A 15271-nucleotide genomic window follows, 5' to 3' on the forward strand; every position below is an offset into this window, starting at 1 on the left:
AAATCTTTTTTTTTTTTCCAGTTGGGTTCTCTGGCTCAGTATTATGCTGTGACATATCCATCCACGTTCGAATAGCTTGTTCACTGAGGTTACTATACAGAATTTCACGGCAAGAAGGTATCATGATTTATTTGTCCACTGCACTGTTGGGAGTTGTCTCCAGTTTGGGGACTATTAAAACGTTTGTTGGGGCGCCTGAGTGGCTCAGTCGGTTGAGTGGCCGACTTCGGCTCAGGTCATGATCTCGTGGTCCGTGAGTTCGAGCCCCGCATCGGGCTCTGTGCTGACTGCTCGGAGCCTGGAGCCTGCTTCGGATTCTGTGTCTCCTTCTCTCTCTGACCCTCCCCCGCTTGTGCTCTGTCTCTATCAAAAATAAATAAATGTAAAAAAAAAAAAAAATTTTAAATGTTGCCACGAACGTTCATAATGCACACTTGCCAGGCTCAGACCAGAAGCCGTAACAAGCACCCACCTCCTCCCTCCGAAGGTAATGCCAAAGTGTATTCCGAAGTCATACCAACTCCCAGTGTCCCCAGTTATGGAGGGGGATTCCTACTGCCCATCTCTGGCACCATCTGATACGGCCACCTGCAAATTTCAACCCCTCTGGTGGGTATGCAGACGTATTCCACTTTGGTTTTAACTTCCTCCCAGTAATTAATAGGGAGCTGAATATCTTTTCATATGTTTCTTGGTCTTTAGACTTTGGGGATGTGAAGCACCTGTTCAAGCCTTTGTTCCACCGTCTAGGGGTTGCTGCCTCTCTCATCTACCGGAAGGAATTCTTTATATACTGGGGCTTGAAGTCCTGTGTTTACTGTGCATATTACAAACGTGTTCTCTAACCCTAGGGTTTGCCTTCTTACACTTCATCGTGTCTTCTGACCATCAAACTTTACTCTGTCATTTGTGTTTTTAACGTCTTATTTAAGAAGCTTTTCCCTATCCCGAGGTCTCGAAGATACTCTGTGTTATCTTCCAGGTACTTTATGACTTTGCCTTTTACACTTCAACCCACAACAGACCCGGAATAGGTTTCTGAGTTCAGGATGAGGCAGAGGTTTTTCCCAGACAGAGGTCCAAGCTGCCGGCACCGTCTGCGGAGAGGCGGGTGCCCCCACTGTTCCGCCCTGCCCCTTCCACGCTCACTGCCCTAGTCCTCCCGTCCGTCCGTCTATCCTTGTGTCAACGGCACAAAGTCAACTTCTGCAGTTTTCAAATAAGTTTCGATTTCCAGAGCAGTAAGAACTTCCACCTTGTCCTACTTGCTTAAAGGGTTTTGGTCCTTACTGGCCCTTTATATTTCCACACAAATTTTAGAATCAACTCGTCAAGTTCTGCCAACACATGCGGTGAACAGGGTTGTGACTGGGGCTGCTCTGAATGTATGATCAGTTTGGGAAAAGCTGACATCATCATAATACAATTTTTTTAAGCCATAAAGGTGGCAGACACCTTCTTTTGTGTGTTACAGTTTTTGCAGACAGCCTGGAATTTGAGTCCGTTTTATTCCTAGGCATTTGATATTTTTGTTACTGTAAATGGTAACCTTAAGATAATTTTCTTTTTCTGTTTATTAACAGTATATAGAAATGCAATCAATTCTGCATGTTAATCTTGACTAGAGCAACCTTGCTGGGTTTACTTACTAATGCTAACACTTCCCCACATCTTCTGGATTACTGGCGCTCCGTCATGCCTTGTGCAGACGGTGGCAGTGGCAGCTGTCCCTTTTCGAGTCCCGTATCCTTTATGTTTTATTCTTCACAACGCGGCCCAAGACCGACAATACGATCTGAAACAGCCCTTGTTATAGGGGGTACCCTTGTTTCAGTTCTGACCCCCAAAGACAGTAAGTACATGTGTGCCCTAGTTACTCTGAGGATATTTTTCGTCAGTTTTAAGCACATTCCTTCTATTCCTGGTTTGCTGAGAGCTCTGAGCATGTGTGAATGCTGAATTTTATTAAATGTTTTTCCTTTGTCCACTGAGATGATTTTTCTTCTGTTAATCTGGTAAATAAATACACATTGATTGATACTTTTAATGTTATTCCAACTCTGAATTCTTTTGATAGTTATGACTATCAGGTTTTCTACTTTTTTATGGGTCAGATTTTTCCAGGAATTTGCCCATTTCCTTTAAAATTTAGTGGGGGGCGCCTGGGCGGCTCAGTCGGTCGAGCGTTCGACTCTTGGTTTCGGCTCGGGTCATTATCTCACGGTTCGTGAGATCGAGCCCTGCATCTGTCAGCACAGAGCCTGCCTGGGATTCTCTCTCTCCCTTTCTGCCTCTCCCCTGCTCACATCCCCTCTCTCAAAATAAATAGGTGAACAAACAAAATTATTGGTATAAAACTGCTCATAATGTTCTTATGCTTCTTAGCCCAGGATGAAGGACCCAGCCCCCAATTCCCTAAGGTGCCCTGAACTCCGACATGCTGTTGGGGAGCCATGAGGAGGCAATGGCCTCTGTCAACACCTGCTGAGGCAGCTCCCTCGGGGTCCCCATGTCGCACGTGACATGAAATGCTGCCTGCCTGGGTCCCGATGCAGCCATCTGTCTGTCGTCCTCTCCTACCCCTGGTCTAGCAACTCCCCTGCTAACTAAGCACACAAGTGCAAGAGAAGACTCCTTCCACTTGGGCCCAGGTTTCCGCTCTGAGGAGCGACAGACGACAAGAAGCCGGAGCTCGACGGGATTTATCTGTCACACCAGGGCCACACACAAAGGGAGGGGAAGGTGTCATCACTTTCAGAAACTGGAATTTTTAGGAAAAGTAGATAAACACTTCAGAGTTTAGAAGGTATTGTATCAAAGCAGTATATGTATTTTGAAAAGCAGATATGTTTTGGGTTTTGTTAGCCTCATTCAATGTAAGTGTAAATTGTTGTCAGGTATTTGGATGAGGATATTTTCTGAAAAGGTTTACACAGAGTAGCTGCCAAAATAAACTGATTTATTAAAATATTTTAGTGCTATGTTAAGGGCATATTTCTAAGAAACTAATTCTTTTATTATAAACTAGGTTTTCCTCCTGAGATTAAAAAGTACACATAATGAAAACCAGGAGGTAAACATGAAAAGACTCAAAAAGAAACAAAAAAGTAATCATTAATTAGAATCCATTTTAGGTTTACGGGAAAACATTTGAAATATAACTCCAAGTGCCTAAAGACATTTTTTTTTTTAATTTTTTTTTTTTTTCCAACGTTTATTTATTTTTGGGACAGAGAGAGACAGAGCATGAATGGGGGAGGGGCAGAGAGAGAGGGAGACACAGAATCGGAAACAGGCTCCCGGCTCCGAGCCATCAGCCCAGAGCCCGACGCGGGGCTCGAACTCACGGACCGCGAGATCGTGACCTGGCTGAAGTCGGACGCTTAACCGACTGCGCCACCCAGGCGCCCCTAAAGACATTTTTTAAAAGAAGAGTTAATGGCCTGAGAAATGTAAGGTTATTTAAAAACATTTTTTTAAATGTTTATTTATATTTGAGAGAGAGACAGAAGCAGAGAGAGGGAGACACAGAATCCAAAATGGGCTCCAGGCTCTGAGCTGTCAGCACTGAGCCAGACGTGGGGCTTGAACCCACGAACCGGGAGATCATGACCTGAGTCAAAGTCGGACGCTCAACCGACTGAGCCGCCCAGGCGCCCCATACGGTTATTTAACATGGATTTTAATTGGTAGCAGAGTATTAAAAAAGAGAAAATAATTCAGTTCAAAGACCCCAAAAACTAACATGACATTTCAATGGTTTTTTAAAAAGCCTTCTTGAGAATTGTTATTTTAAAACATACCTTAAAATTTATCCAATTAGCATTATTCTCTAGCCAATGTTATATTCTTCAGAAATTATAAAAAAAACGGTAACAAACACTGAAGAGAGGGAGGCGTGCCTTCCAGTTTTGTGCTAATTATGGCTATAATAACACTTAAGGGAGGAAAAAGCCACAACGCCATTTTAAACCGAGAAACGAAGCTGAGAACGCGCCCCCTTTCCATCAGGAGCTTCCGCAAGGTCCCTGGGGATGGTGCCGCAGGCGCACCTGTTGTCGCCCTATTCTATCATCGGCAGTAGCAGAGGTACTGTGGCGGGGGCGGGAGTACTGCGGTGATGGAATGAGTACCGCGGCCCGGCGCCGTACGGTCGTAAGGATTAAACGAGACAAACCGTGCTGAGCGAAGAGGCCGGGAGTCACTTTCGGGGCGGGAACACCACCTCCAGGAGTTCACGTCGACCAAACACCAGAGCCGCCCATGCAGGTAGCAGCGGACACGGGCCGCGGCGCACAGAGCAGGCCGGGGTGGAGCCCCGGCGCCCCGGAGGTCACCTGTGCGCGGGGAGCCAACGGTGCCTCTCCCCCCGCTGTATCTTCCTGACCGCTCCGCCAAACATACATTAGCTACGGAGCATTTACACAAAGTGACCTGGGACGCGTGTTTTATGACGGCACCGTCACCAGCGTGGAGACATGGCGGGATGCCCTGCAGGCGTCCCCCGCGGACGCTCCATCAACGAGGACAGAAGTCTGGCCCATCCCAGCCGAAGCTCACAGCGCAGGACTAGGTGCTGGCTGCCGTGATGTGCTGTGTGTGTATACGCGTAAAGGAAAAGACCTACGTGTGAAAATACTTCATGACTCGAGCTTAAAAATGTAAACTTACTCAAGTGCAGAAGTAGATGCTGTCAGTTATTAAAAATGAAATCTACGGTCCAGCGACACCATAGCAGTTCATGTTTGAATTGAGGGCACTTCATTTTTGTCTGAGTTCAACTGGTTCGGGGCACACCGGCGCCCCCCCCCCCCCCCCCCACTGAGTTGGGGGCCGCGACCGCTCCACGACCGTCACCGCCTCACCTTTCTCTCAAGTCATCCAGGCACCGCTGAAGGTGGACTTCTCCCGCTGTGACCAAAACGTGCTCCCCCGTTTCCTGAATTAAGATCTGGACACAGGGATCGGCCTGGTTTAGCAGCTTCATTCCCCGGACAAGCTGAGGCATCTCACCTAGGCGAACAGAACGAAACACTGATTCAGTACGGACTAAGGACTCATCGAACCGCAAGACGATGCCCGTGGCTACTGAAGGGAAAAGTACACGTTTACTTTTCTGGCAGATAATGCGGCAAACAGCTCCCACAAGACACCTGTTACCATCAGGACCCGCGAAGCTGAGCAATCCAAATCCTCGGCAAACACAAACGCCCACCGCTGTGCGTGTGCATCCACCTACGTGCTATTACAAACACACGTATTATACACCTACATGTGCAACAGAACTCTTCGCCAGAGAAGAGTTACAATCACCAACAGAGAAACACCTCACGTGGTGTTCAAGTCAAGAGACGATTACGGAGACACGCTCGACAGGACCCTGGGTTTTAGAACAGAGCTGCCCTCTGTGCCCAGCGAGCCCCGGGCGCCTTCTACACCCCCTTCCTGCCCGTGCCTCTGCCCCTGACCGCGTGTCCTGACCGCCCACCGGAGCTGCGGGCACGGACGGGATTCTGACGCCCGTCTTGGTCTAACTGCCTTTCCACCCCATCCCGTGTAGTCAGCGGCAACTGTCATTTGAGGCAGAGGAAGTCTCCCGTCACTGCTTTGCTTCTCCGTTTGAAGGAGGGGCTCGGCAACCCCTCCGTGCCCGGTTTTCAACAGGCCAGACAAACAAAACCACGGGAACTTTCTACCATCAGTGGTGTTTGGTATGTCTGTTCCGTATCGATTTACTTTTCCACGTCTACTTAGTTTTGAAATAAAACTTTTCTAGTGGTAACACTTCATATTAGCTAACCACGTGCCAACAAGTACTTCACAGGTATGAGTTCATTAACTGTGTGGCCGGGATGAGTACTGTTCTTGTTTTAAAGAGGAGGAGGCGGGTAGAGAAGCCAAGAGCTTGTGTCAAAGTCACTGGTTTGAAGCCTGCAGGAGGGTGCCAGCACCCGCACGCGTCAGGCAGCGACGAGCCACACGTGGGTGCGTGGACTCGGAGGGAAGACAGAGCGGGACCCCACTGAGCGTGGGTTGACAGGCCGTCTTTTCTGTTCCTTTCCGGCATCCTGTGGTTCTCCTCTGCCTAATTAAGCAGGTTTACAGAGATTATCCGTGTTAACTAACTTCACCTGGTTTGAAAAGATTCCTGCAAAAAGACCACTGATAACATGAATAACATATGGCACAGAGAGAACAATAAAAATAAGAAAGGAAAAAGCTTTTTGCCAGCTCCCCATTGGCTCAATTACAAATTCCTCAAAAATAACAAAAAAGGCATACACCGTTAAAATCTCTCTCTCCATGGTAAAGGCGAGAGCCGAGCAACGAGCAAAGAAGAAAGTTTTACCAAACAAAATTTGGAATGTGGAGACATTTTGAAATCGGATGTTTGAAAATGTTTATTTACGATGATAGTCATTTTGTCGCCAGAAACGGCATCTATTAAACCTCTTAAAATCTGGACGCTGATTTTCCTGTTTAAAAATCTTCCAAATGATCTATTAAAGATGAAAAAAAGTCAACATCTTTTAATTAATCTAAAAAAAGTGAGATCATGAAAAATATTCACTATCTGGGTTTCAACAAAACCTTTGTGTATCAACTGTTAAATGGGGGTTTTACGTGGACACGGTGACAGAGCAAAGGCGACCCACGATGCACCTGTCCCATTTGGGCCACACGGTCTGTCAGGTGCCCTTCCCAGGGGAAGAGCCACAGGTCAAGGGACACTACATGCACACCTTGGACGGCTGCACCACCGACTGTTAGGAGAAAACTTGCAAACACAATGAAGTGTTACCACGGCAGCCACCTCCACGAGGGAGGGCCGGACGACCTCCCTCCTGGCATGCACACCCCCTGGGGCAGCGCCCTCCTGGCGGTCTGGCCGGGGTGGGGGTGGGGCGTGTGGACAGCAGAGCAAGCCCAGTGCTGTGTGACTCCCCAGGCCGGGCCACAGGGGGCGCTCGGTGTCCTGGACTGGCGGTACGCTGCGGGACACCGACCGCTAACTGCAGGCCTTGGGCAAGCATTATCTTCTCTAAGCCTCAGTTTACCTCTGAGAAGATGAGGATAAAAAACTGCATCAGGCTAGTGAGGGGATTAAATAAACCAATCAACGTGAAATCCTAGTGTGTGGCAAGGATCTATGATGAGGGAAGCAATCCTGGCTTTGGGACACCTCGGCTTCTCTGTCCCAGGGACACAGAACAGAGGGGCGGCCACCATGGTACTGTGACCCCGGTCTCGGAAATGAGAGCCAAGTGGAAAGGCGTGTGTTCACACGGCAAGGTGAGCAAGGGGGCTGCTGCAGGCGAGCCGGCCGGGGCCGCGGCGCCAGGGGGTGAAGAGGGCGCGGGGCACAGGGTGCGCTCATGGGGGCGGGGCCAGGAAATCCGGCCACAGGAGGGCGCTCTGCCCGCAGTCCGCTGGCACGGGCGGGACCCGCGGGGGGAGGGGCCGCACAGTAACCGCCCCCCAGGGCTCACGGGGGCTGGCGGGAACGAGGACACGGTTCTGAGAAGCACCCCAGACATCCCCCGCGCACACGGAGGTGCCGGACGGAACGAGGGGGCAACTCCGACACCGGGCGCTGGCGCTGTGGCCACCTGGCCAGGCGCGTGCACGTGAGTCCGGCACAGGCTGCACACTCGGGTGGGAAAGGAGCCACACTTCCTAAAGTTATGAAGAAAACCGCTGTCCCTTCTAACCGTGTCAGTTTGTTTTTCTTTAAATTTTTTTCAACGTTTACTTATATTTGAGAGAGAGAGAGAGAGAGAGAGATACAGAGACAGAGGGCCAGCGGGGGGAGGGGCAGAGGGAGACACAGAATCTGACGCAGGCTCCGAGCTGCCGGCACAGAGCCCTACGAGGGGCTCGAACCCGTGAACCGCGAGATCATGACCTGAGCCATGACCTGAGCCGAAGTCGCTGCTTAACCGACTGAGCCGCCCAGGCGCCCACGCTGGTTTGTTTCCCACACGGCTGAGGAACTCGCGACGGAGCAGGCGAGGAAAACGGGCCTCGGCGCGGCCCTCCCGCGTCTCCTGTCACCAAACGGCCTCGCCGACGGGCAGGAGACCGGACAGTCGGCCGCGGGACGGGAAGGAAGCCGGCTGGGCCCCTCCGGCCCGGCCGCTCCCCAGCGGGGATTCCAGCCCAGGGCGGCACGCGGCCGACAGGCACACTCCAAAAATGATAAATTTCTACAAAAACATTATGGTTTCGATTAGCAATTATTTCTTTGATCTCGGGTTTAAAAATTTAGGTCTAAATGGAACAGAGAAGAAGCCAGAAATACTAGAAATGCCGAAGAAGAAACCGCAGTTGCCAGACTCAAGTGTCACAACTGCAGTAAAACGAACTTTCTCGTACTGTGCGTACTTCTCAGGGCTGGAGGCAGCCGGTGACGGCCGGAGCCACGCCGGCACAAGAGAAGAGCCAACCGTGAGGGGCCAGGGCCTGGACGAGCCCCTGGAGAGGAAGCAGGCCTCATCAAGAACAGGGTCAGTCCACGCAGCGAGCCAGCACTGGCGGTCTACGGTGACGGCCGGGAAGAGGGCCCAACCAAGATGGCTGCTTACCGGGACTGAGCCCACAGGTCAGAGATGCCGTCCTCCGAGTGTCTGCTCTAGGCTCCCAGGGACCCTCGATGCTAAGGATGTCTCTTAGAACTTGAGGCGGAGACAAGCCTGCGGGAGGCCCCGGCTCTGGGGCGAGATGGGGTGTAGACGGGCAAGGGCAACGAGGGCGCCACAGATGTCGCAGAGAACCACCATGTTACGACACCTGCCCTGCGCTTCCCTTAGAGCACACAGGAGATCCTCCCCCGACGACCACCACGCCCTGGGAACACCAAAGTCACAGGGAATGCGGGCTTAGCGATGTCACGGGAAGCAAAATCAAGAGTTAACGAGGCCTGGTCAGGCAAATGGCACAAACCAAAGACTGAACACTAGTAAAGACACGGTCCGGCATACTGGGTGGGGCAGGAAGTGCTTTCCAAAGAGACAGGACACGCCCGGCGTCCAGATAATCTAGCGAACCTAGAGCCAAGAGAGCACGATGGATTTGGAACCAAGAAGTTTGGGGTAAGAGTCGAAGATCCTAACCAATCACATAAGACATGAGCTCTGCTGAGCCTGTGCCAGGGTCATGGGGGGAAGGAGATGACCTCATCTCTGCCACAAAGGACACGGTTTCCCCGGAAGGCAAAGGAGCCTAAATACACCGTGTTCCCAGGACGGAGGTTCGACCCCCTTGGAAAAGCAGCTGGTCTGTGAGGGCCTCCGGCCTGGGAAGCTCTCTTCTGTTACACACCCGGCATGAAAATCCACAGCACTGCTGACACAAATCGTGAGGAATCGAGCGTGAAATACACGCCTTTCGAAAGCGGGAAGGACGTCACGGGCTTTTAAAAACGAGGTCCTCTCACCTGGGTGCTTGGGCTCCACGGCGACCCTCACGATAGGCGTGGCCTCGAAGTTGAGCGGAACGAACGGGGGGCAGGCCGGCGAGCTACACAGTGTTGCCGACTTCAGCACGACGTCCTGAAGGCCTCCTACGCCTGCAGGGAGGAAAGATGCACGCGGTCAACGAAGCCTGATACATTCTGAATTTACGTTAGAAAAATAAGAACACCGACCCGGAACGCAGGTCGCAGAGGGAAACACTCAGAAATGTCGCACGGAACGCGGCAGAGCCTCACGGAGGTTTTGCACCTCTGGACGCTACCTGGTGCCGTGAGGAACCCGGGCCTTCCGCTGGTGCCCGTTTTCCAGATGCGCAGCTCGTGCGCTCACCGCAAACTGGGCTAACACATAGGTACTCTGAGCCCGGAAGCGATCACGTCCAGATACGTGTGTCTGAAGGTGCTAATTATTTCTCACAACTCCTGGTTTTCAAAATACGTTGATTTGACGAAGAGGGGTCTCTACTGGAATCCTCTCTTTTCCCAAATACTTACACAGGGGTCAAGGGCGTTTAGAGACTTCAAGTGTGAGCTTGCTGTGGCGTTCCTGACCCAAACCACCCTTCACAGTACCCCAGTTTTAGAAGAGGACATCGGTTCCCCCCACCTGCCCCTTCTCCTGTCCCCGTCCCACTGCAGGCTCCCGGGGGTGGCTGCATAAGACTGCCCAGGGGGGTGTCTGTCTTCGAGCAGATGGGGGAGAACGCCCCACGGGAGGGTTAAAGGGGGCGCACGGAGCCTCACGTCCAGAGGAAGAGCAGACAACACTTTGGAATGAATTAAGTGACACGCACAAGGGCCGTTTCCATGCTTTGGGGTTAAAGACGGAGGAGGGCACGGGAGAGGAGGCTGTCGCTCAAGGGGAAGGCGGCACAGGAGACGGGGGCAGGGACCCCTGACCAGCACTTTACGCTGGGCTCAGAAACCACCGAGGACAGGAAACGGCACTGCTCCTTGGGCCGACACACGGACGTCAGGGAGGCACCGGAGGACGGGACACCGCACGACCGGACGCTCAGCCTGGTGGAGGCGAACGGACACAGAAGCTTCCGGCACACAACCTAAAGGCAGCTGAGAGGTCTCGTAGTGTGAGCGCATGGTGGGGAAGCCTGGGCAACGCCCCCCCACCCCCCGCCCCTGCTGAAAGCATCCAGAACTCACCCACTCCCTCCCTGCCTCAAGGGAGAGCTCCAACCCATCTACCCCCGATCTCCAACCTCCAGATGCGTTAGGACAGTGCCCGGGGTGCACACAAGACCTGCTTCCACTTTCACCAGGCACCCCTGGGACTTTGACGGCATTCGTCAGACCCTCTGAAGCCTTTTCTGCCTCACGCTAAACATCACTAGCTCCTCTAACTGTTCAGCTCATGACATGATTTCTAGACCTTTCGTGTGCAGGGGACCCTCTCCAGACTGACGTTTCCAAGGTACTATGTCTAGTCCCTGTGCATCCCGTGCATTTATTCAGTCAAGGTATCCATTTCTCATTACTGTGCTTCTTGGCCCAGCACAGAGAAAGGTCTACACCGGCCACAGCTTTGCTGCCCTCCCCCACTGGTAAGACCCACAGATGTGGGTCTGGCCGAGTTCCCACCAACTCTACTAGAAATAACATCATCTCCCATGGGGCCAGGGGTTGGGAGAGTGGGGGGGGCGCCACCCCAAGTAAATAGTCCCTCTCAAACCTTACCCATCCTGCTTTTGACCTCTGACCAGTGCACGTGTCCTTCCTGCACGCACAGCACGTGCCTTCACCGAAAAGGCAGATCCCGCTCCTTCCTGTGCATCACAAGGATGCAGGCTGCACGTGGTCAGCACACTGTGAACACTGAACTTCTGCTCGACATTTTGCTATTCAAATTACCAAATCTACTCTTGCTACTTAGGTATGTCCAGATTTGTGAATAGGATTATAATTATATAATTTCTATAGGCGCGTCCGGGTGGTTCAGTCAATTAAGCATCTGACTTCGGCTCAGGTCGCGATCTCACAGTTTATGAGTTCAAGTCCTGTGTTGGGCTCTGTGCTGACAGCTCGGAGCCTGGAGCCTGCTTTGGATTCTGTGTCTTCCCCTCTCTCTGCCCCTCCCCCGCTCATTCCCTGCCTCTCTCTCTCTCTCTCTCTCTCTCAAAAATAAACACTTAAAAAAAAGAATTTGTAGAAAAAGCAATGCTCCAAAGACAGTAAAAAATCCACCACCTGTACATGGCACCATTATTACTTGTTTTAAAATATAATCTTGGGGTGCCTGGGTGGCTCAGTCGGTTGAGCGTCTGGCTTCGGCTCAGGTCATGATCTCGTGGTTTGTGAGTTCGAGCCTGTTTCGGATTCTGTGTCTCCCTCTCTCTCTGCCCCTTCCCCGCTCGTGCTCTTGCTCCGTCTCTTCTCTCAAAAATAAATAAATATTAAAAAACATATACATAATCTCGAAATCCAGGAAAGGGACCATTAAGGTTACTTGGGTGAATCACAAAGAAATGATTTAAAAAAAAAATCACTTTGAGAATTTCCTGAAATACTATCAGATAATTAGTAAGTGTATGACTGGATACTCATGCAAAACACAATTTTTAAAAGCTTTTCTGTTTTAAAATGATATCAAGTATAATTCTGAAAAAAGACAAGCGTACCCAGAGTCACGCCATCGTAAGACTGTCACTGTTTTCACTTCGCTAGATTTCTCCCTCCCCGCCCCCCACCCCTTCCACAGGCACACATAACTTATTGCTTTAATGTCCGTAACTTTTTATCTGCTAACTTCTACTCTGGTTGCTTTAGTCACAATGACAATCATGGGGGAACAGCTCCTTCACAGAAAGCACATTTGCTAAAGCATTTTATAGCCTGGCAGGGTGTGTGTGTGTGTGTGTGGGGGGGGGGGGGGGGGGATCGGTAAGGGACACGTTCACTCAAGAGAATCATCTCAGAATTTCTGGGACAGAAGTGACAGTTCAGAAAAAAAAAATCAGAAATTAGCATGGCATTGATTTGGTTGAAGGACTGGAGAGGACTGGAGAGAGTACAAGCTTTTTTTTTTTTTTTTTAATGTTTATCAAAAAAGGGCACGTGATGTAAGCAAAAGAGAGAAAATAGGCTGAGAAAACAGGAATATGGGGTAAAAGCAATGTACTAAACACCCAAAATTCTAGCTCAGTTCTGTGCAAACACCGGTAACTGCTGTGTGGCTGAACATCAACGATCCGAGTCCTCTCTGGTCCTAATTCCTCTCTGTACAAGTGCACTCAGATGCGCGAGCGTGTGGCCGCTGGCTGCGGGGCGGGGGACACGCGGCCCTCCTGCACCGCGTCCCAGGCCCGTGCCAGGCTGCGTGCCACTCCCTTCAAATTCTTCTTACTCAGAAAATCAGCATGTTACAAATGCTGTCGAGCCCCAGCTTTTTTCCAGGCTCTCTCTAAGGCTTCCCTTTAAACAGTACTCCAGAAACAATATTGAGGAGCATCGTTTACGTGTCCTCTTTTACGATCTGACACCGGAAATCCTCCGTGGGGCCTGAGAGATGGACCGGCCCCCTGTGGACGACGTTCTTCTATTCCGACCAGCTCCCAGTGCACAGGCTGAATGACTCCACGATGAGCTCACACTGGCAGCAGGAAGACGGTGAAACCGTCACTTAATTCTAACACTGCTTCCTGCGGACAGCCCGTTGCTGTCTGGACAGAGGACAGCATTACTACCTTCAGGGACATCTGGATTCTGAAAGTGCGCTTTCTACGCTGGTTTAAAAAATTAGTATCTGAATACAAGAGAACAATAACAACGTGGCGAAATGTTAGTGCTCTAGCTGGAGTATGGTCCCTAAGTGCCAACGTTCCAAGCCAACTTTAATATTACTTCTCAAGAACCATCAACTGGTTCCTCTTAATCTGTTTAATACGCCTGAGTTAACAGATCCCTTTAAGTCTTCACGGTGGACACAAGTTACACACCACGTACGCCCACGGAGCCTCAGGCCTGTGTGAGCAGTGAACACGACCTCAGAAGGGACATGAGGATTCAGACAAGCGCCGCTGATGGTTGAACACGGGGTTCAGGGGCACTGACCCCGTGCAGCTGAAAATTCACTTTGATTCCCCCAAAACTTAACTCCTAACTGTTAATTCCTGCTGTTAACTGGAAGCCTTCCCGATAACATAGCTGATTTACGTGGATTCTGTGTGTCACACGTATTCCATACTGCATTCGTACGGTACAGTAAGCTAGAGAAACAAAACGCTATTAAGAAAATCATGAGGAAGAGAAAATCTATTGACAGTACTGGACTTCACTGACTGAAAAAAATCCACGTATAGGCGGACCCACGCGGTTCACACGTGTGTTGTTCCAGGATCACCTGGATAAAAACATTTGCTTTTAAAGGACGGGTTCCCAGGGTGGTGCAAACCTAGAGAACCGCTGGTTTTGGAAGACCACCTTCAAATCTAGGTCCTTCTGCCTCTGGATTACCAAAGCAGCCCATACCCTCGACCTAAAGTTTTCGGTTCTTATTCTGTATCTTACCGCAAACTCAGATTCTGCCCCACTTGGACTCAACCAGGGAGGGTGTCCCAGGGGATCCGCGCGCTTCGTAACTTGTCACGGACGCAGGTAGGCAGGTAGGTACGTGAGTGTAAAACATACACATGAAAGATAATCTAGGCCTTTTCCAGGCTTGTTTGGCTAATAAACAGCTCCAAAGTAGACCAACACTGCCTGGCGAAGGTTTCCGGGGGACCGGCTGAGTTTCTGCGGTGTGCTCAACAAGTCCGTCAGATCAACGCCCCTTCGCTTCCCGGTGTCCGAGGAGGCCCTGGGGAAGAGCCTTCCGGCAGTGACACCACCGGGTCGGAACGGTTTCCTTCTCAGAGGACAGATGGAGCTCATAATCAGTCAATACTAGTTCTCAGGCAGGTTGCACTAAGACCTGGGGCCCTTTCTCGGGAGAGACTACAGTAAGGAGACAAAGTAATACATATTTTTTGAGATGTGTAGGCTTGCTGTCTTCGTCTGTATTAGGGAACAGGGAGGAACCTGTCCTGCAGTGTCCTGCACCAGGTAAAGGTGACACTGTGCGGTCTCGATTTATGCCCCAAGAAAGAGTCCTCGGGGAGCCAGATGGCCCCCACTCCCGCGGGCTCAGGGAACTCCCACGGCCGGGAGGTCTAGGATCGACATAGTGGAAGAGATTCCATCTCGGGCCTGGAAACCGACCCGGGCACTCGGTGCTGCCTCAGGTCCCATCTCAAAGCAAGTAAACCGAAGGGTCTCCAGAGGCCAGCCCGGGGGAAAGGAGGTAGCACTTAATAAATTAATTTAAAAATAATGAAATAACGTTTTCTAGTGGAGCAGAAATAGATGAGAAAGGCATGGTGGGGGGACCCAGCACAGAGGGCCGCAGAGCTTGGGGGCCCAGGGGCTTTGGACCGCCCGCCGCACGGGGTAACGGCACAGCGGGGGCCAAACGTGCGTGAGGCTGGACGTAACAGAGACAGAGCATCAGGGGACGTGGTCACCGTGCCGTGGACTTTCCGGGGACGGCCGCGCAAGGGTGAGAACCGAGGCAGAGCTGCGAGCCCTGGCGGCCACTTCGGAGCCAGGAGGAGGGGACGAGGGGGAAGCGGGGGGAGGCGAGGCGAGGATCCCCATCTCGGCCATGGACGACGACGCTGTGATTCCTGTTCAGAGCACTTGTGAGCCCTTCTCTCGGGCTCACTGTTCCCATTGCCGTGTTCGTTCTTTATGTCCTACACACTTTAACTCACAGTCCTTCCTCCGGACTAGAGCTGCTCCTTTTATTCT

At 51.2% G+C, this 15271-nt stretch overlaps 1 protein-coding gene across 1 annotated transcript in view; it reads right to left on the bottom strand.

The window, feature by feature from the left end:
- Positions 1–15271, bottom strand: part of EFL1 (elongation factor like GTPase 1) — a 94433-nt gene that overhangs the window by 20205 nt on the left and 58957 nt on the right. The window contains exons 9-10 of the mRNA XM_040493495.1: positions 9437–9568; positions 4866–5013 (exon numbers count right to left, since the gene is read on the bottom strand). Coding sequence (XP_040349429.1) covers positions 4866–5013; positions 9437–9568 — 280 coding nt within the window. The remainder of the gene's footprint in view (positions 1–4865; positions 5014–9436; positions 9569–15271) is intronic.

This window comes from Herpailurus yagouaroundi, unplaced genomic scaffold, assembly GCF_014898765.1.
Source record: "Herpailurus yagouaroundi ecotype Mexico unplaced genomic scaffold, PumYag 185, whole genome shotgun sequence".
Lineage (NCBI taxonomy): Eukaryota > Metazoa > Chordata > Mammalia > Carnivora > Felidae > Herpailurus > Herpailurus yagouaroundi.